This window comes from Onychomys torridus, chromosome 3, assembly GCF_903995425.1.
Source record: "Onychomys torridus chromosome 3, mOncTor1.1, whole genome shotgun sequence".
Taxonomy (NCBI): domain Eukaryota; kingdom Metazoa; phylum Chordata; class Mammalia; order Rodentia; family Cricetidae; genus Onychomys; species Onychomys torridus.
Window position 1 is genome coordinate 135,284,804 of NC_050445.1, and position 20,606 is coordinate 135,305,409.

The 20,606-nt window shown below is 43.1% G+C and overlaps 1 protein-coding gene across 1 annotated transcript in view; it reads right to left on the bottom strand.

Moving 5' to 3' along the window:
- The window catches only part of Ccdc77 (coiled-coil domain containing 77), a 35,559-nt gene extending 14,953 nt beyond the window's left edge, over positions 1 to 20,606 (bottom strand). The window contains exons 1-7 of the mRNA XM_036182140.1: positions 20,582 to 20,606; positions 17,732 to 17,785; positions 13,953 to 14,190; positions 13,230 to 13,372; positions 5,221 to 5,317; positions 2,293 to 2,365; positions 832 to 923 (exon numbers count right to left, since the gene is read on the bottom strand). Of these exons, the coding sequence (XP_036038033.1) occupies positions 832 to 923; positions 2,293 to 2,365; positions 5,221 to 5,317; positions 13,230 to 13,372; positions 13,953 to 14,190; positions 17,732 to 17,769 (681 nt within the window). The 5' untranslated portion in view covers positions 17,770 to 17,785; positions 20,582 to 20,606. The remainder of the gene's footprint in view (positions 1 to 831; positions 924 to 2,292; positions 2,366 to 5,220; positions 5,318 to 13,229; positions 13,373 to 13,952; positions 14,191 to 17,731; positions 17,786 to 20,581) is intronic.

The following is a 20,606-nucleotide window of genomic DNA, read 5'->3' on the forward strand; positions in this document are numbered from 1 at the left end:
CAGCCATAAATTCCACACAATGTGTCCCTAACCTAAAGGTTGTGAGAACTGCCTGACCGCTGAACCCCTACCTCTCCACTCGTGTAAACAACAGCTGCTGCTGCAGATGTCCACACGCCTTTCTGTATGTGTCACAATTGTGGTTGTTGCCTTTAAAGACTCCGACAAATCAGAGGCAGTGACTAAAGTCTCCAAACGACTTGTTCATGAATCTCAGGAGTTTTTCTCCTCATGTACGCCATGCAACAGAACCCGTCGCTCCAACATCACCTCTCTTAGAGGAATGGGGAGGTACAGAGACAGGGTTTTGCTAAGTTGTCCTAGTTGGACTGGGGTTCCCTACACAGAGCCCAGCAGGCCTCAAATGTCTGACAATCCTCCTGCCTCAGCCTCGTAAGTACTGGGGTTACAGGAATATGCCACTATCTAGGGCTTTCTCTCTGAAATTAATGTTCACATTTAAATCTATATTTTAAAACTATCTCTAAACCAGGTGTGGTGATGCCTGTCTTTAATCCGAGAGGCAGGTGGATCTCTGAATTTGAGGCCAGCCTGGTCTACATAATGAGCTCCAGGACAGCCAGAGCTGTGTAGACAGACCTGGTCTCAACACAAAACAGAACAAAACAAAACAACAACAAAAAACTATCTCTAACTTTGCTTGGGAAAAAAAGTGCTCAAACATTAAGGATAATCTCAAATTTCTTGGCCCCAGGATGCCCGAACGCAATGCAAGTGCAAAGAGACTTCTCATATAATAGCAAAGGTGTGTTACACACAGCTAAATTCGTGGGGAGAAACCGCTTTGGTGGGTCCAGACCAATGTATCACCTGCAGGATGAGAGTCTGTACTTCCCTCTGGTAACGCTCAGTTATGTCTTCCTTTTCTCTTATTGTTACTCTTTTTTTGTTTACTTTAGGATCTGAAATAGAAAACAAAAGGTCATCAAACTCTGCTCAGCTCTTCTTCCTGCTCCTCAAGCATCAGCACTAACCCTGCAGGAGAAGAGAAGGAAGGAAAAGGACACACTGGAGGCCTACAGTGCTTGAGTCCCAGGCAGAATCTCTTACGGGAATTCTGCAGCATCTCACCTAGTAATCATATTCATCTTCTGGCAGAATGTTCCTCTGGAATTGTGAATATTTTCTCAGTAAGAGCCCAATTTAAACACTTTGGTTCTGACATACCACACAATTTTCAAAAGAAAGGGTAACAAATAATAAAAATTGAATGTGTTCACTAGAGCCTGGGAAGGTACAGAGGAGGAAAGGTGGGGGAGGATGGCTGATGGGGCAGGGGTGAGCCAGACAGCTGAGTAACTTCTAACACAATAGCATAACTATGTAACTACGGTTGACAACAACTGTGTATGTGAAAAGAAGCAGACAGGGCTACATAGTACTTACAAAGGTAATGGCTTTAATGGTAATTTAACCAATCACCCTGATCACTAACACAATGTATATACACATTAGAGTGCCACATTGTACTCTATAAATATGTGTAACTGTCGAGCTGTTTAGTAAGAATGTATTGCTTGTTTGTTTGCTTTGGTTTTCTTTTCTTTTTTAAAATTTTATTTATTTATTTGTTTGTTTGTTTGTTTGTTTGTTTGTTTGGTTTTTCGAGACAGCGTTTCTCTGTGTAGCTTTGTGCCTTTCCTTGAACTCAATCTATCGCCCAGGCTGGCCTCGAACTCACAGAGATCCACCTGCCTCTGCCTCCCGAGTGCTGGGATTAAAGGCATGTGCCACCACCGCCCGGCTAGAACGTATTTTTTGAAAAGCAAAAGGAAGTTGTACTCAGGAGCTGGGAAGATGGCTCAGTCAGGAAAGTGCCTGTTGTGTAAACAAGGGAACCCAATGTTGAGATCCTCAGCACCCAGGTCCACACCCGTTACCCCAACATCAGCAAGGCAGAAGCAAGAGGATCCCTAGCACTCACTGGACAGAGTCTAGCCAAATCAGTGAACGCCAGGGTCAGTGAGAAGCTGTCTCAAAAAGGTGAAGACCCTGATACAGACCTCTAGCATCCACACAAATGCAGACCCATACACACATGCCTCCATATGAACACACACACACACACACACACACACACACACACACACACACACAACTCCTTACATTAAACAATAGTTTATTCTTTGCATAGTTCTAGAGATGTATGGTATTAGACTGCCAGAGGCATCATTATGAACACCACTATCTGTCTAGCAGGGAAAATCTTCTAATCACTTGCATTGGGATTTTCAATTCAACATCAGTGAAAAATCTAGAACAAGTGGTTACCTGCTTTGAAAGCGGAAGGCTCATACCGTTCACACACATCTACAGCCTGGATAGTCTTTTGGAGAATGGTTACCTAAAGAAGAAAAAAAGGTATAGAAGTAGTCTCAATATGTGTGAAATTGCAGTTTTTAGCCTTAGTTCTACAGATCCAACATTTATAAATTAAATTGCTCAAAACGGATATAATCATGTAACTACATTACATTTATACGAAAGGTAACATGTACAAAATAATTTTTTTGATAAAATTCAGTGTTAATACAAACTAATTAACAATAAATAAAAACACAGAGCTACTTAATAAAATATATTTTGAGAAGTACTCAATATATTGTGAGGAATGTGTGGTGGCACACACCTTTAAATCCAGCATTTGGGAGGCAGAGGCAGACAAATCTCTGTGTCCAAGGCCAACCTGGTCTACAAAGTGAATTCCAGGACAGCCAGAGAAGGCTGTTACATGGAGAAATCCTGTCTCAACACCACCCCCCCAAAAAAAAACCCAAACAAAACAAAAGGAAGGTGTTCTTTGACAAGGACATTAATAGTAAAAATATGCACATTAGATATATATGATAATGCTACAAAGAAATTCTTTACACAAGTGAAAAGGCAGCTAAGCAGGTTGGGGATTTAGCTCAGTGGTAGAGCGCTTGCCTAGCAAGCACAAGGCCCTGGGTTCGATCCTCAGCTCCAAAAAAAACAAAAGGCAGCTAAGCAAGATGGTGTGCCCCTGTGATCCTAACATTTGGGTGGCTGAGACAGGAAGATAACAAGTTTGAGACCAGACTGGGTTACTTACTGAGGTCCAGACTTGCTTGAGTTACATATTCAGGCCTTGTCCACTCCCCCACTCCCCAAAAAACAGGGTTTCTCTGGGTGGTTCTGGCTGTCCTGAAACTTGCTCCATAGATCAGGCTGGCTTTGAAGTCAGAGATCCTCCTGCCTCTGCCTCCTGAGTGCTGGGGACTAAAGTATGTCTCACCATCTATGTGTTCTTGATAAAAACCATTATTAATTTATAATCAGTATAAAAAAGATTTAAAAAGAAACTAAGAACTGAAATGTCTTCCTCACAAAGACTACGTTGCTTTCTTCTCTAATCTCAGCAACATCTGTCCCTCTAAGCTTTAGTTTTCTTTTTGTTCTTCTCTGGTGTAGTGCTGGGTATAAACTAAACGCCTCACACTTGCTAGCTAGGCAAGGACTCTACATATGGCCTAACCACAGGCTTAAGTCTCTTCCTTCCTTCCTACCTTCCTTCCTTCCTTTCTCTCTCTCTCTCTCTCTCTTCCTTCCTTCCTTTCTTTTTTTTTTTTATCAAAAGAAAAGTACATTTATTCATCAATAGTGATACAATTTGGAATTAAAGCACACAACGAAAACATATAAACACTTCTGAGTGTTTTCAAATTCCTGGCAAGTTACTCTTTTAAGAATCAGGGACAAAGCTGGGCAGCGGTGGCATACGTCTTTAATCCCAGCACTCCAGAGACAGAGGCAAGAGAATCTCTTGGAGTTCGAGGCCAGCCTGATCTACAGAGTGAGTTCCAGGACAGCCAGGACTACACAGAGAAACCCTGTCTCAAAATACCAAAACCCAAACACCCCCCAAAAAAGAATCAGAGACAAAAAAAAAAAAAAAAAAAAAAAAAATCAGTATCCACTGGAATTCTGAGTTTTCAAAGTATGATCCTTCTAACAATATTCTCTTCACAATCCCTATTTTGAATAACAAAAGTTCTTGATTAAGTAAGAAAATGTAAGGATCCTGGTCTATACAGCAAGTTCCAGGACAGCCAGGGCTATAGAGAGATCTTGTTATTTAAAAAAAAAAAAAAAAAAGGAGAAGAACATGTACTAAATTTAGTAGCACTGACAAAGAACTACACAAGAAGCATAATTTAAAATTCAGGTCTAGCCGGGCAGTGGTGGCGCACGCCTTTGATCCCAGCACTCGGGAGGCAGAGGCAGGTGAATCTCTGTGAGTTCGAGGCCAGCCTCGTCCACAAAGTGAATTCCAGGACAGCCTCCAAAGCTACAGAGAAACCCTGTCTTGAAAAACCAAAAAATAAATAAATAAAATAAAATAAAATAAAATTCAGGTCTCCCAGTAAGGTAACAGCCCTCCTGAAATGACTTGTGAGACTATTTAGGACTCATTTTGCACTGAAAATGTGTTATACCTTGAGAGAGCATTCAGAGATTTCTTTTAAAATTTTAATTTACTTATTTTATGTGTATGGATGTTCTGCCTTTGTGTACATGTCTAAGAAGGTGTGTGATGTCCTGGAATTGGAGTTACAGATGGTTGTGAGCTGCCATGTGGGTGCTAGGAATCAAACTCAGGTCCACTGGAAGAACAAAATGTGTTCTTAACTGCTGAGTCATCTCTTCAGCCCCTCATACGTTTCTTTTTGCTTTTTTCCAAAACAGGGTTTCTCTGTGTAGCCCAAGCTGTCCTGGAACTTATTCTGTAGGCCAGTGGTGGGATTAAAGATATGTGCCATCACCAAGCAGCTTGTTTTGTTTTTTAAAGATTTATTTATTTATTTATTATGTACACAGTGTTCTGCCTGCATCTATACCTGCACTCCAGAAGAGGGCACCAGATCTCATCAGACATGGCTGTGTGTCATCATGTAGTTGCTGGGAATTGAACTCAGGACTTCTGGAAGAGCAGCCAGTGCTCTAAGCCATCTATCTCTACAGCCACCACCACCCTGCCCCCTAGCATGGTTTTTTAATAGTGAAAAAAAATCTTCAAAAGGTTTTTTGCAGAGACAAGCTTTAAACTTCCAGTAGCTACTGGTTGCTAACTACTCTGCACGCAGCACCTCCAACAAGTGGAGATGCTCTGACTATGGACCCTCACCCATGTCGTGTAGAAGTCACACTCATCATATCATAGCAGCAAAGATTACTTACTTTGTGGGGAGGCTCCTTATAAAAATAGGTCACTTCACCGGTGTCTGTTCCCACAAGAGCTAACAGATTCTGAATCTTTTTCTTGTCTTCCAGTTCCCTGCAATTCTCATAAAAAGTAGACATTATATGCCCCAGGTAAGTAATCATTTCTATTTAAATGATTTCCCGTCTGGCTGGGTGGTGGTGACACACCCCAGGACTCAGGAGGCAGAAGCAGGTGGATCTCTGTGAGTTCAGGGACAGCCTGGTCTACAAAAGTGAGTTCCAGGACAGCTAGGGCTACTCAGAAAAACCATGTCTTAAAAAAAAAAAGAGAGAGAGAGCCAGGCAGTGATGGCACTTGGGAGGTAGAGGCAGGTGGATCTTTGTGAGTTCCAGGGGAGCCTGGTCCAAATAGGTCCAGATCAGCTCCAAAGCTACAGAAAAACCCTGTGTCAAACAAACAAACAAACAAACAAACAAAAAAAGATTTCCCTTCTGGACAATTGTGCACACACCTTTAATGTTAGTACTCAAGAAGCAGAGGCAGGAAGATCCATGAGTTCAATGCCAGCCTGGTCTACACAGTAAGTTCCAAACCACCCAGGGCTACATAGTAGTCTAAAAACAAACAAACAAACAACAACAACAACAAAAAATAACAACAAAAGACAGGATTCAAAAGATTTCCTTTCTGATTTTTTTTTTTTTTTTGAGATAGTCTCACATATCCCAGGTTGGACTTGAGCTTGTCATATAGCTAAAGATAACTCTGATCCTTCACCCTGCTGTCTGCCTTTGAGATAACAGGCCTATGCCACACCCAGTTTATGCAGTGCTAGGAACTGAACCAGAGCTTTGTGTATGCTCTGTGTGGTGGTTTGAAAGAAAATGGTCCCCAAAGGGAGTGGCACTATTAGGAGTGGCCTTATTGGAGGAAGTGGGTCACTGTGGAGTCTCTTTTGCTCAAGCTTCCCTCAATGTGACACTCAGTTCACTTCCTCTTGTCTGCAAGATGTAGAATTCTCCAGCACCATGTCTGCCTGCATGCTGCCACATTCCCAGGCACCATGCTCCCCACCATGACAATAATGGACTGAACCTCTGAAGCTGTAAGCCAGTCCCAATTAAATATTTTTCCCTTATAAGAGTTGTGTTGCTGGGCGGTGGTGGTACATGCCTGTAATCCCAGCACTCGGGAGGTAGACGCAGGTGGATCTCTGTGAGTTCGAGGCTAGCCTGGTCTACAGAGCTAGTCCAGGACAGGCTCCAAAGCTACAGAGAAATCCTGTCTCGAAAGAAAAAAAAAAAAAAAAAAAAAAAAAGAGTTGCTGTGGTCATGGTGTCTCTTTATAGCAATAGAAACCCTAAGACAGAAGTTGGTACCAGGGGCTGGGGTATTTTGCTGTGGTAGGCCTGACCATTTTTTGTTTGTTTGTTTTAAATTATTTATTTTTATTTCATGTACATTGGTGTTTTGCCATGAGTGTCAGGTTCCCTGGAACTGGGGTTACAGACAGTTGTGTGCTGAGAATTGAACCCAGGTCCTCTGGAAGAGCAGTCAGTGCTCTTAATCGATAAGCCACCTCTGCAGCACCCTGACCATGTTTTTGTTTGGAGGAATTTGACTTTGGCACTCTGGGTTAGGAAAGCAGTACTTAATGGGCCATAATAGTAGGAGTGTGGAAGACAGCGGTGCTGACAATAATTTGAACCATCCAGGGCTGGACCAAGAGGTTTCAGAGGAGGAGAATTTTAGCATGGTGCCTAGAAATCATTCTTGGGGTATTTTGGTCAAGAAAGTGACTGCTTTTTGCCCTTAACTAAAGAGTCTGCCTGAGGCTAAAGTCAAGAGTTTTGGATTAATTCTATTGGCAGAGAAAAATCTCAAAACAGCCTAGTACTGACTCTGTCATATGGCTATTAGTATTAACTCTGATGAAGATTTATAATGAAAAGGAGCAAGCTGAGCAAATAAAATATAATATGTAAGTGAGCCACCCCAATTAAATGTTTTCCTTTCTAACAGTTGCCATGGTCATGGTGTCTCTCTACAGCAATAGAAACCCCAACTAAGACACTATGGAGGCACTCTACAACTGAGCTATATCCCCAGCTTCTGATGTTTTAAAAGTAACTATAACCACAAGTTAAAAATGAAAAAGATCAGGGGCTGGAGAGATGGCTCAGCAGTTAAGAGCACTGCCTGTTCTTCCTGAGGTCCTGAGTTCAATTCCCAACAACCACATGGTGGCTCACAACCATCTGTAATGAGATCTGGTGCCCACTTCTGGCCTGAAGACAGAACATTATATACATAATAAATAAATCTTTAAAAAAAATGAAAAAGATCAATCTATACCTCAGCTCCAGCTATTAAAACATTAGGTATTTCATTGGGTGGGTGGTGGCACAAGCCTTTAATCCCAGCACTTGGGAGGCAGAGCCAGGTGGATCTCTGTGAGTTCTCGGCTAGCCTGGTCTACAGAGTTCTAGGCCAGGCACCAAAACTACACAGAGATACCCTGTCTCAGAAAATAAATAAATATAGCCTGCTCCTGGCTCACAGTTTGTTCTTTCTTCAGAACTGCTCAAACAGAAAGGAACTTGCTTCCCTGCTTATGCCTTCCATTCCTCAGGGAAGGTCTGCATTTAGTGCCTTCTCAGGGGGAATAAGAGTCCATTCTCTTGGCCTCAATTCAAAGGGCTCTGAAAAGCCATTCAGCTTCAGAGTCCCCACGGTACTGGCTGGGACCTCTGTAACCAAATCACAGTAGAAGCTCTCCATCCGCCCAACCAGACTCTCCTTATTTCCTCAGCGGCAAGCCTCCTTAGCATGCTCCCCCAAACATTCCGGAGGATCTTCACTGTGCACTCAAGTGTTTCCCAAGGCATCCAACCCAACACAGCTAATGTCAGGAACAGTCCAAGGAAGCAAACTCTACAAAGGAACTTTTCAGAGCTAATGACAGAGAGATGACCATCCTGTTCCTAAAAGCAAGACAGGTGAGGAATAGTGGGGATAGCTTAAACAATTAGACTAATTAAGAAGGAAACGAGGCTGGGGGCTGTACCACTGCCCTCCTCCAAAACGAAAACATGAACAAGAATCCAGCCTCTGGCCAGCATGATGACTCAGTGAGTTAACATGCTCACTGCACAAACTTGGCACCTGAGTTCATTCCTTGAAACCTATGGTAGAAGGAAAGAACTGACTCCCAAAAGCTGTCTTCTGACCTACAAAGACACACACACACACACACACACACACACACACACACACACACGCCTGCTTGTGTGCTTTCTCACACATACACTTCACAGTGATGAACGAAACCAAACAAACAAACAATCACACCCAACATAGTGGCCCACGCCTTTAGTCCCAGTATTTGGGAGGCAGAGGCAGACAGCTCTCTGTGAGTGGAGGTCAGCCTGGTCTACATAGCAAGTTTTAGGCCAGGCACGGCTAAATAACCAGTTTACAACCTCTATCCAATTTTCTAGGCTATAAGCTGAAGAGCCTGATCTCCCAGGAGACAAAACCCTGTGTCTCCACAAGTCCTTCACTACAGGGTCTTTGGACATTTCTTCTAGTAGTCACATTGGGGAACATCAAGACTCAGGCATTTCAAGGGCTTCTGGATACAGTCTCAGAGACATTAGTACCAGGTAACGTGAAACACTGTATTAGCACAAGACATATGGGGACCATGCTAGTAATCAAATTTTGGCCCAGATCTAGTTCACAGTAGGTCTACCAGATTTTCGGACTCATTTCCCCAGTTTCCAATGTTTAATTAGAAGGTACACACTTGGTAGTTGGCACAACCTCCAAATTAGTTTTGTTGTTGTTGTTATTGTGTTGATGATGATGATGTTTTGTTTTGTCTTCTTAGGTAAGCCATGGGACACTTCTCAAACTAGCCTTCCCTCCTTGGTCAAGATGACAATTAAAAGCTAAAAGATCCTAGAGGAAGTGCACACAGAATCTTCACTTCATTCATCAGTGTGACCTACAAAAGAACAATGGACTCTGGAGAACTACAAAGTAGGTTGCAGTGCCAGATGTGTCTTTGCTAGAGCAGATTCACCTGGTCTAAGGTTTATGGGCTAATGAGGCAAATGCCTTAGTGTCCATATCCCAGAAGAAGCAAGCAGCTTATATGCACATAGAGGCAGGCAAGAGTATGTTTCAAAAGTCATTCCCTAGGTGGTGGCGATTCTTTTATTTTTTAGCAGTACATAATAAATTTACTATTGATGATATACACAGGAAAGAACAGAAATGGACAGAACACAGGAAAGATGTCAGGGCATGCCAGGACATTATCTCCAAGGCACAAGACATTTGGCAACCAGATATGATGGCACACATTTATAATCCCAGCACTTGGGAAACTGAGGAAAGAGGGTAAGGAATTCTAGGCCAGCCTTGGCTAGACCCTGTCTCAGAAAACAAAAACAACAACAATAAACAACAACAACAACAAATAGCTGGTTAGATGCCTCGCAGGTAAAGTACTTGAGTTTGATCCTCAAACTTGTAGGAAGTGATCCCAGTGCTGGGAAGGTGGGAAAGGCTGCCAGAAAACTTGTCTTCCAGCTAGTCTAGCAGAATTGGAGTGTTTCAGGCTCAAAGAGAGGTTTCCTGCCTGTCTCAGAAATAAAACAGAAGGCTGGAGAACTGGCTCAGTGGTTAAGAGCACTGACTGTTCTTGCAGAGAACCCAGGTTTGATTCTTAGTACCCATTCAGCAACTCACAACCATCTGTAACTATAGATCCAGGGTATCCAATGCCTCCTGACTTCTGGTGGCTTCTACACACACACACACACACACACACACACACACACACACACACACACAGGCAAAACATTCATACACATAAAATATTTTGCTGGTGTGATTCTTATTTTGTTTTGTTTTAAGACAGGGTATCACTGTGTGGCCCTAGCTGTCCAGGAACTCACTTTGCAGTCCAAGTAGGCCTTAAACTGTCTCCTAAGAGCTGGTATTAAAGGGGTGTGTCATTATCCCTGGCTAAATTATTTTTTATTCATTTATTTATTTTGGTTTTTAAATAAATACATATTTTTAAATATGATGGAGAACTAAGGAAAACACCTGATGTCAGCCACTGACCTGCACAATCATATACACTCAGCCCCGTAGATGTGTGTTCACACACACACACACACACACACACACACACACACACATACACCCCAACCAACAAGAAAAATTAATCCAGCATCTAAACTTAAAGAAAACACAGAGGAAAGCTCCTTGATGTTGGATGGGACAATGATGTCTTATATGCAACAGAGGTGATAAAAAGGAATTACAAAACAAAGTGTAAATTTCTAATGGACCAAGGGAAGGGACGTTACTAGAGTACAATGGCAGTCAGTGGCCTGGGAGAAAACAGGTGGATTGCATATCTGAAAAGGATTTAATATCTGAAACACATAAGGAATTCCCACAACACAAGAACAAAAACTAAAACAGGGCAATTAAAACTGAGTGCTGTTAGCCAGGCAGGACAGCACATCCTATGCTCCCAGCACTCAGGAGGGCCAGCCTGGTCTACACAGTTAACAAAAGTGAGTTCCAGGCTCTGTCTCAAAATATAAAACAATCCAAATTTATATATATATCAAACACACTCAGGATGGGCACAGTGGGACATGCCTTTAGTCACAGTACTTGGGAGGCAGAAGCTGGCCGAACTCGCCAAAGGTACACAATGAGACCCCGTCTCAAAATAAATAAATAAAAATGTAAAAGCACCAAACCACCAAGAGTGAGGGCCAGGCGTGGTGGCTCAAGCCTGGATCCTAGCATTTATGAGGCTGAGACATGAGGGTCACAAGTGATTGGACAGCAGACGACACAGTCACTTCCAGGCTAACCTGGGTTACAGAGTGAGACCTTGTTTCTTTTCTTTTCTTTTCTTTTCTTTTCTTTTCTTTTCTTTTCTTTTCTCTCTCTCTCTCTCTCTGTCGTTCTTGTCTTTTTTTTTGGGGGGGGGCAGGGTTTCTCTATGTAGCCATGGCTATCCTAGAACTCACTCACTATGTAGACCAGGCTGGCCTCAGAGATCCCCTCCCTAGTTTGTGCATGGGGGCGAGTGCTAAAAGGTATGAGCTACCATGCCAGGTGACCTTGTTTCAACAAACAAACGAAACCACTAAAACAACAACAGAAGAACAAATAGCAAGGCACTTGAACTTACATTTTTCCAAAGACATATAAATGGCTAATAACAGATGGAAAGTTGCTCAAGCCTGGAGTGGTGGTACACATCCTTAATCCCAGCACTCGGGAGGCAGAGGCAGGGGGATCTCTGAGCTTGAAGTCAGCCTGGTCTACAGAGTGAGATCCAGGACAGCCAGGGCTACACAGGGAAACCCTGTCCCAAAAATCCAAAGACAATGAAATCAAGACCAGACCCAAAAAAGTCTCCCATCAATTAAGACCACTACTAAAACAAACAAAAAACCACCAACCAATCAACCAACAACAACGATACCACAAAAAACAAAACCAAGTAAAAAGCTAATAGGGGCTGGAGAGATGGCTCAACAGCTGAGTTCTCTCTCTCTCTCTCTCTCATTTTTTAAAGATTTATTTATTTATCATGTATACAGCATGTATGACTGCAGGGCCAGAAGAGGGCACCAGGTCTCATTACAGATGGTTGTGAGCCACCATGTGGCTGCTAGGAATTGAACTCAGGACCTCTGGAAGAGCAACCAGTGCTCTTAACCTCTGAGCCATCTCTCCAGCCCCCAGTGCTTGCTCTCTTGCAGAGGACCCGAGTCTGGTTTCCTACAACATCAAGCAGCTCACAATCACCTGTAACTGAAGGGATCTGACTCCCTCTTCTGGCCCGCAAGACACTTGCAAGCAGACACACAGACACACACACAAATAAAACTAAATCTCTGGGGAAAAAAAACCAAACAACAACACAGGGATGACAAATGTTGACAAGAAAGAAAGAAACCGGGTCCGTGTAAAATGGTATACCCACCATGTAAACCAGTAGAGCGGTTCCACACAAAGTTAAAAACAGAATTACCAAATGATGCAGTGAATTCAAAGCTACATAAGCAAGTTTGAGGCTATCCTAGATGCTGTCTGAAAAGAATGGAATGAAAGGGCTGGAGAGAAGGCTCACTGGTTAAGAGCACTGGCTATTCTTCCAGATGATACAGGTTTGGTTCTTAGCACCTACATGTAACCTGAGTTCTAGGGGATCTGAAGCCTTCTTTTGGCCTCTGCTGACACCATGAAAGTAAGACATACAGGCAGACAAAACATCCATAGGCGTAAAATAAAAATTTTTAAAAATTAAGCTGGGTGGCGGTGGTAGACACCTTTAATCCTAGCACTTGCAAGGCAGAGGCAGGTGGATTTCTGTGAGTTTGAGGCCAGCCTGGTTTACAGAGTGAGATCCAGGACAGCTGGGGCTGTTACACAGAGAAACCCTGTCGGGGGGTGGGGGGGGGGGGGGGGGGGGGGGTGGGAATCACTGGGGGCTGGTGAGTTCACTCAGTGGGATAAAGGCACTTACTATGTAGGAGGAGAAAACCAAGTGTCCAAAGTTGTCCTCTGAACTCCACATTGTGCTCTGTTGCAATTATGCACCCCCCACACAAACATCAGGTATACATACACAATAATAAAGAAAATAAGTTGTTTCGTTTTGAAGGAATTATGATTGGATAAAGGCTTTCTCTCCCAAGTTTATGACTTCTTCGTGAGTGCAGTCTATAGCCAAGAACTGGTCAATATCAAGATACAAAAGTCTGAATCCATTGCCTTTGAAAGACCACCCGAGTCCTAGAGCTTGCTGTGGGGCTGGCCTCTTTAACCACCCTATCATAGTTCCAATTTGTTCATTGGTGTTTTTTCCTAAGAACCTCTCCAGTAACTGCCTTTCAGGTAAATCTCTACTCAAAGTTTGTTTTAAGTGTAACTCAGAGTTATAATTCTAACATTCCCTCCTTCTTTTTAGTACCTGATTCTCAGTCGGTCATTTTCTGAGTAGAGTCGTAAGACATGGTCCCGTTCCTGGAAGAGGCAGACCTGCATATCACTCAGGGCTTTCTGCAATTCAGCAATCTCTTCCTCCCTCTGCTGCAAATTCCATTCAAGTTTATGCTGCAAACAATCCAACAGAGTAGTTAAAAACATACTAGGTTTCAAAGGAAACCTCTGAGTGGATATGGAGGAGTCAGTTCATGTAGGTCTAGTCCTAACTGACGGCTTCACCCATGCGGGAGTCAGGTAGCAGCACTAGGCTGTGCACACGCCTGAGCTGAAAAGCAAAAGGACAAGGACCGAGGCGTAGCCCGGGGGTAGAGCATCTGGTGAGCAGCCAGGAAGCCCTAGGTTCAATATTCAGCACTACAGGAGAGGAAGGAGGAAGGGCAGGAGGGAGAGAGGTAGGTCCCTAGCTTCAGGATTAGTGTGACTGGAAGGTCCACACATTAACAACAAAGCCTTAAGTCTTCCATTCCTACACCACAGCACCAAGAATGCCCTGTTCTCATGTGTGCATGCAGGTACATGTGTAACCCGGAAGTTGATGCTGGGTGTCTTCCTCCATCGAATCTCCAACTTATCACTTGAGACAGGGTCTCCCACTACACTGAGAGCTCAGCAATTCAGCAAGGCTTGCTCAGCGAGCTCCGGGACCCTGTTCCCAGAGCAGAAATCCTCTCCTTTTTTTTTTTTTTACCTGTCCTTCGCAAGCTTCTCTGTAGAGGTCTAACTTCTTCAACAGGTCTTCATTTTCTGCCTCACAGTTAGCCATCTTCTTCTGATAATACTCCAGGAGCTCCTGAGAAGGGCAAAGGACGGCCAGCCGATCCTGGATTGAAGGCAAGGGAGTTGACTCCACCGAGTCTGCCATATTCTTCCACCTGTTGGGATCACTGAAGCCAGAGGCGGCACCGCGTTTGGAAGCAAATGTTATTCTATGTGAAATTAGAAAGCATATATTAAATCCTCTTGTAATACAACACTTGTAAAACATAATTTTTTTTAAAATAAAAGGGTTTTTTTGTTGTTGTTCGTTTGTTTTTCGAGATAGGGTTTCTCTATGTAGCTTTGGCACCTTTCCTGGAAATAAAAGGTCTTTTTTTTTTTTTTTTTTTTTTTTTTTTAAATACTATGTATCTCTGGCTGGCCTAGAACTGGCTATGTAGACCAGGGTGGATTTGAACTCACCTAGATCTACCTGTCTCTGACTCCCAAGTGCTGGGATTACAGGGATGAATCACCACATACAGTGAGTTTATGCTCTTAAAGTGCTTATAATTAAAGCATTCATATGCATTGGAGGTTTGATTCAAGCCAGGCAGTGGTAGCATATGCTTTTAATTTCGGGAGGCAGAGCTAGGTGGATCTCTGTGAGTCAAGGCCAGCCTGGTCTAAGGAGCGAGATCCAGGGTAGGTACCAAAACTACACAGAGAAACCCTGTCTCAAAAAACAAAAAATAGGGCTGGAGAGATGGCTCAGAGGTTAAGAGCACTGACTGCTCTTCCAGAGATCCTGAGTTCAATTCCCAGCACCCACATGGTGGCTCACAACCATCTGTAAAGAGATCTGGTGCCCTCTACTGGCCTGCAGTCATACATGCTGTATACATAATAAATAAATCTTTGAAAAAAACAAAAAAAAAAAGGAAGAAAGAAAGAAAGTTCAATTAAAAAGGTTAGTGAAAAATTGTGAACTGTTTTCTAACTATCAATGTATTAAAATTTTATCTAAAATAAACATTAGAGATTAAAAAGAACATTTTAAGCCAGGTGGTGTTGGCGCACGCCTGTAATCCCAGCACTCAGGAGGCAGAAGCAGGTGGATCTTTGTGAGTTCAAGGCCAGCCTGGTCTACAGAGTGAGATCCAGGACAGGCTCCAAAGCTACACAGAGAAACCCTGTCTGGAAAAACAAAACAAAACAAAACAAAAAATTAAAAACAATATGAAAAATTAAAAAGGCCAGGTTGTGGTGGTGCATGACTTTAATTCTAGCACTCAAAAGGCAGAGGCTGGTGGCTCTCTGAGTTTGAGGCCAGCCTGGTCTACAGAGCAAGTTCCAGCATAGCCAGGAATATACAGAGAAACTCCACCTCTAAAAATCAAAATAAATAAATAAATGCAATACGAATGAATACTGCATAGTACCCCTTAGAAAATCGAGTATAAAAAAGATACATAGCAACAGGACAATATCAGATCCTAATCTCTAGCTTCTGGAACTGATCTGCATATAATATGGGATGATGACATAAATGGTAAACGTATCCCAGTACTCAGGAGGTGGAGGAAGGAGGATCAGAAATTCAAGCTCATCCCCGGCTACATTGAGTTCCAGGTCAGCCTGGAGTACAGGAGACCCTGTGTCAAAAATGGGGCCCAGGGGAGAGAAAAGGGAATGACTGGCCAAGAAAGTTTAGCTTCTTTGTTCTTAATAATCAGGACTTAGGCTAACACAGTAAGAGCTAGAAAACAGTGACCTGGGTGTGGTGGTGCACACCTTTATTCCACACGCAGAGGCAGGTATATCTCTTGAGTTCCAGGCTAATCTAGTCAATGAAGCAAGTTCTAGGCAAGCCAGGGCTACCTAATGTAACTCTCTCTAAAAAGAAAACCAAAAACCAAGCACCTCTCCATAAAAAGAACCAAGCAAACAAACAATAGTTAATTACAATAAAAGTAACTGTGTAGAAGTCCTCCCATGAAAACCAATCTAGTTTGGCATTTACAATTTACAATATATAGGGCTGGAGAGATGGCTCAGCAGTTGAGAGCACTAGCTGCTCTTCCAGAGGACTAGGGTTCAATTCCCAGTACCCACATGGCAGCTCACGATCATCTGTAACTCCAGTTCCAAGGGATCTAACACCTTGTGCAAAAGGTGCACAGACACAAATGTAAGCAAAATATCTATACACATTAAAAAAAAATTGTAACAAAACAAAATAGACACCAGAGTGCAGAAACTTTGCACAAGACAGCCAGAATTAGAGCTAATGAATGTGGACAATACACAGGTTCTTTTGTAAGTAAGCAAGTGCAATAAACGATCAGCTGGGGGTGTAGCTCAGCAGTAGAGTCTGTGACAAATTGCTGGTTTAAATCACCAACACACACACACACACACACACACACACACACACACACACACACTTTACAACTAATATGAAGAAATAAACCTGATACTTCCTCAAATATTGAAAGCTTTTAGAGGCTGGACCTATAGCTCAGCAGCAGAGCACAAGCTTGGCATACACAATGCCAACACCACACATCTCTAGCATCTACATAAAAGCTCATATCAGAAATACCATTTTATTTTCAAAGACTGGGAAAGAGGCTAATAAAATTTGAGCAACTTGGGCTGGAGTCGGGAAAACTGGCTGCTCTTCCACAGGACCCAGGTTCAATTCCCAGTACCCACATGGCAGCGCACAACTGTCTCTAACTTCAGTTTCAAAGGATCTGACACCCTCACACATATATGCAAGCAAAACACTAATGCACATAAAATAAAAATTAAATTAATCATTAAAAATATAGAGCAACTCCAGCCAAGCACTCGGCCAAGATCCTGGAGTTCAGCAGTGGAGGAAGGAAGGATTATAAGAGCAGGGGGTCAGAATCACGATGGGAAAAAAACCACAGGAACAGCTGACCCAAGCTAGTGGGATCTGGACTGACAGCTGGGGAACCTCTGAATGTGGGGGTGAAAGTTGCATGGCTTGATGTGTTTGTGGGTCCCCTGGCAATGGGACCAAAACTTATCCTGGGTACATGAACTGGCTTCTCAGAGCCCATTTCCTGTGATGTGATGCCTTACTCAGCCTTGATGCAGGGGGAGGGGCTAGGTCTGGCCCCAACTTGGTATGCCAGCCTATGTTGACTACTAAGGGAGGCCTTACCCTCTATTAGGAGGGGTTTGGGGTAGACTGGGGGTAGGTGAGGGTAGCAGGAGAAGAGGAAGGAGGGGGGACAGGGGTTGGTATGTAAAAGGAAAGAAAAAATTTTAAATAAAAAAATTTATTAAAAAAACAGAACAACTCTTACATTCTACAGATGAAGGGAAGCTATGGTTGTGAGGAATGAGCACTATATAGCAACTCATGTTTATATATTGGTTGCTCCCTATGACCCAAGATCTACCATCACTGTGGCTCCTCCATTCACACTGAATGAGTACTAGCATTTCTACAGTGAGGCCATATTTTATCTTGTTTTGGTAGCTCTTGCTATCTTGGAACTCAATATGCTGACCATGCTGGCCTCAAACTCACAGATTCACTGTCCTCTGCCTCCTGGGATTAAAGGTGTGTGCCACCACCACTGGTAAGCTATTTTAAACTCTAGATTCTGAATAATAGAGAACTGAGATTTCAAAAGTATGCTGTCCCTGGAGCATAAACATCCCTATACGGACTGGATGAAACCTATAGAAGTATTGATTAATTAACTTAAAAATAAGCAAGTATCTTACTTTCTGCAGACAGGTGTGTGTGTCGGAGTAAAGTTCATCTTGTCTTATTTGCACCTATCAAATGCACAAAATTGATAATCAGGGCCAGGAAGAGTTTAAAATATATATATTTAATATCTGTATTATATTTACATAGCATATATATATATATGCTATACATCTTGGTTCCCTCCTCAACATTACCACATTTAACTCCTGAAGGGAATGTAGCATTTAGACCAACACTGGGTGTCTTAACTGTTTTTCCAACTTGTAATTAAAGAAAAACAAAAAACCCAAAACATTTTTTCAAATATTTTTGTTTTCTAAATTTATTTTTCTTGGGGTTGGGGATTTAGCTCAGTGGTAGAGTGCTTGCTTAGCAAGCGCAAGGTCCTGGGTTCGGTCCTCAGCTCCAAAAAAAAAATTTTTTTTTCTTTTACGTGCACTGATGTTTTGCCATGGGTGTCAGATCCCCTGGAACTGGAATCACAGACAGTTGTGAGCTGCCATGTGGGTCGGAGAAATGAACCAAGGTCCTCTGGAAGAGCAGTCAGTCCTCTTACCTACTGAACCATCTCTCTAGGCCCCAAAACATTTTTTTAAAGATTTGTCTCATTTTTATGTGTATGAGTGTATTTCTGCAGGTGTGTGTATGTATGTATGTATGTATGTATGTATGTATGTGTGTGTGTGTGTGCAACACATGGGTGCTTGGTGCCTGAAGAGGTCAGAAAAGGGTGTCACATACCCTGCAATTGGAGTTATGGACAGTTGTAAGCCAGCATATAGGTGCTGGGAATCAAACTGTGGTCTTCTGCAGGGCAACAAGTGATCCGTTTCTCAGAAAAGCACATTCCCCAGTCCTTCCTTCCCTCTCACTTCCTCACACTTGACCAGCACTGGGGTTACTGTCATACACAGCTGTGCAAGGCTTGGCTGCTGAAGGCCCAACCCCTGGGCTTCACGCTTGTGAGGCAGGCACTCTACCAACTGAGCTGTCTCTAACCCTTGTGGGGTTTTTGTTTGTTTATTTTCATTGTGTTGGTTTGAGGAAGGATCTAGCTATGTAGCCAAGGCTGGTGGAACTCATTCTGTAATCCAGACTGACCTGCACTCTTATCCATCCTCCTGCTTCTAAGTGCTGAGATAATAGGTGGGTGCCACTACACACTTAGTATTGTTAAAGATTTGTTTATTTTTACTTGTGTGTGTGTGTGTGTGTACACTCACATGAATGTGGGTGCCTAAAGTGGCCAGAAGAGAGTGTTGGGTCGCCTATTGCTTGACCACTTGATACGAGTTCTGGGAACCAAACACAGGTCCTCTGCAAAAGTAACAAACAGCCAGGCAGTGGTGGTGGTGGTGGTGGTGGTGGTGGTGGTGGTGGTGGTGGTGGTGGTGGTGGTGGTGGTGCACGCCTTTAATCTCAGCACTTGGAAGGCAGAGCCAGGCGGGTCTCAGTGAGTTCAAGGACAGCCTGATCTACAAAGAGAGTTACACAGAGAAAGCCTGTCTCAAAACAAACAAACAAACAAAAAGTAACAAACACTCTGAACCATTAAACTATCCCTCCACCTGTGCTCTGCTGCTGCTTCTTTTTTGTTTTTTTGTTTTTCAAGACAAGGTTTCAGCTATAATTCAACTCCTTCCACAACTCTAGTAAAGTCACTTAATGACTATTCTGTATGTAAAATTTATCTTAAATACTATTTCCTTTATCTCTTCCCTGAGTTTTTTTTCCCATTCAAAACAGTTTACCAAGTCAATTGTGGTGGCTTGTGTCAGTAAAACCTAGCAGAGGGGAGATCACCTAAAATTGAGGGCAGCCTAGGGTACAGAGTTAAGTTCCAGGCAAGCCTGGGATACAGAACGAGGCCTTGTCTCAAATAAACAACAACAACAAACCCACAAAATGATCTGTCAGAATGATCCAATCATTCCTTGTGCACTTGTACTCCCAGCACTTGGAAGGCCGCGACAGGAGTACTGCCATGAGACCAGTTAATACATAGTGAATTCCAAGCCCACTTGGGCTGCAGAGTAAGATCCCCATTTCAAAAACCAAAAACAAATGTTTTCACTGGAAGGAATTGTATTTACAGTTCTACTATGATAACAAGTCTTCCCAGCAGACAGAAGCCATCTTAATACTACTTTCCAAGGCAGGGATGCCTCTGTTAATATAAAAGTTAGTGGGACCGCAGCATGCCTTTAATCTCAGCACTGGGGAGGCAGAGCCAGGCGGATCTCTGTGAGTTCGAGGCCAGCCTAGTCTAGTCTACAGAGCGAGATCCAGGAGTCAGGGCTACACAGAAACCCTGGGGGGTTGGGAGGGGTCAGAAGAGAGGGAGGGAGGGAGAGAGAGAGAAGAAAAAGTTAGTGGGTTTCTTTTTTTGGAAGTGTAGAGGTCGAACTCAAGGTCATGGACATGCTAAGCAAACACTCCGCATATTGGCCACAACCCTGTTCCGAAAAATGTGGTATTTACGCATAACTACTTTCTGAAGTACTTTTATTAAACCTTATTTTACAAACGAGGAAATCGAAGCTTACAGAGCAGGAGGGAGGCGGAGCCGGAACTCCATCCAACTCCCTGACGTTTGGATTCGGTTCTCCTCTTGCAAGTTCACCCAGTTCTTGACCAGATTTTAGCTCCCTCGTTTATTATAGCTCTCTGCGTCCCAGAGACCTTTCCGTTTTGCAGACAAACTTTCCATGATTGGTCCCCAAGTCACCTAAACACCTAGGTTTAGTCTTCTGTTGCTCCCTTCTTTTTGGATTATGAAAGCGTTTTTCCCCACCAGATTTTCTTTCTTCCCAATGTCTGTCCTAAAATCCCTTCATCTTTACCCCGAAATCCACACTCACCAAGCGCTAAACCTGGGAATCCGAC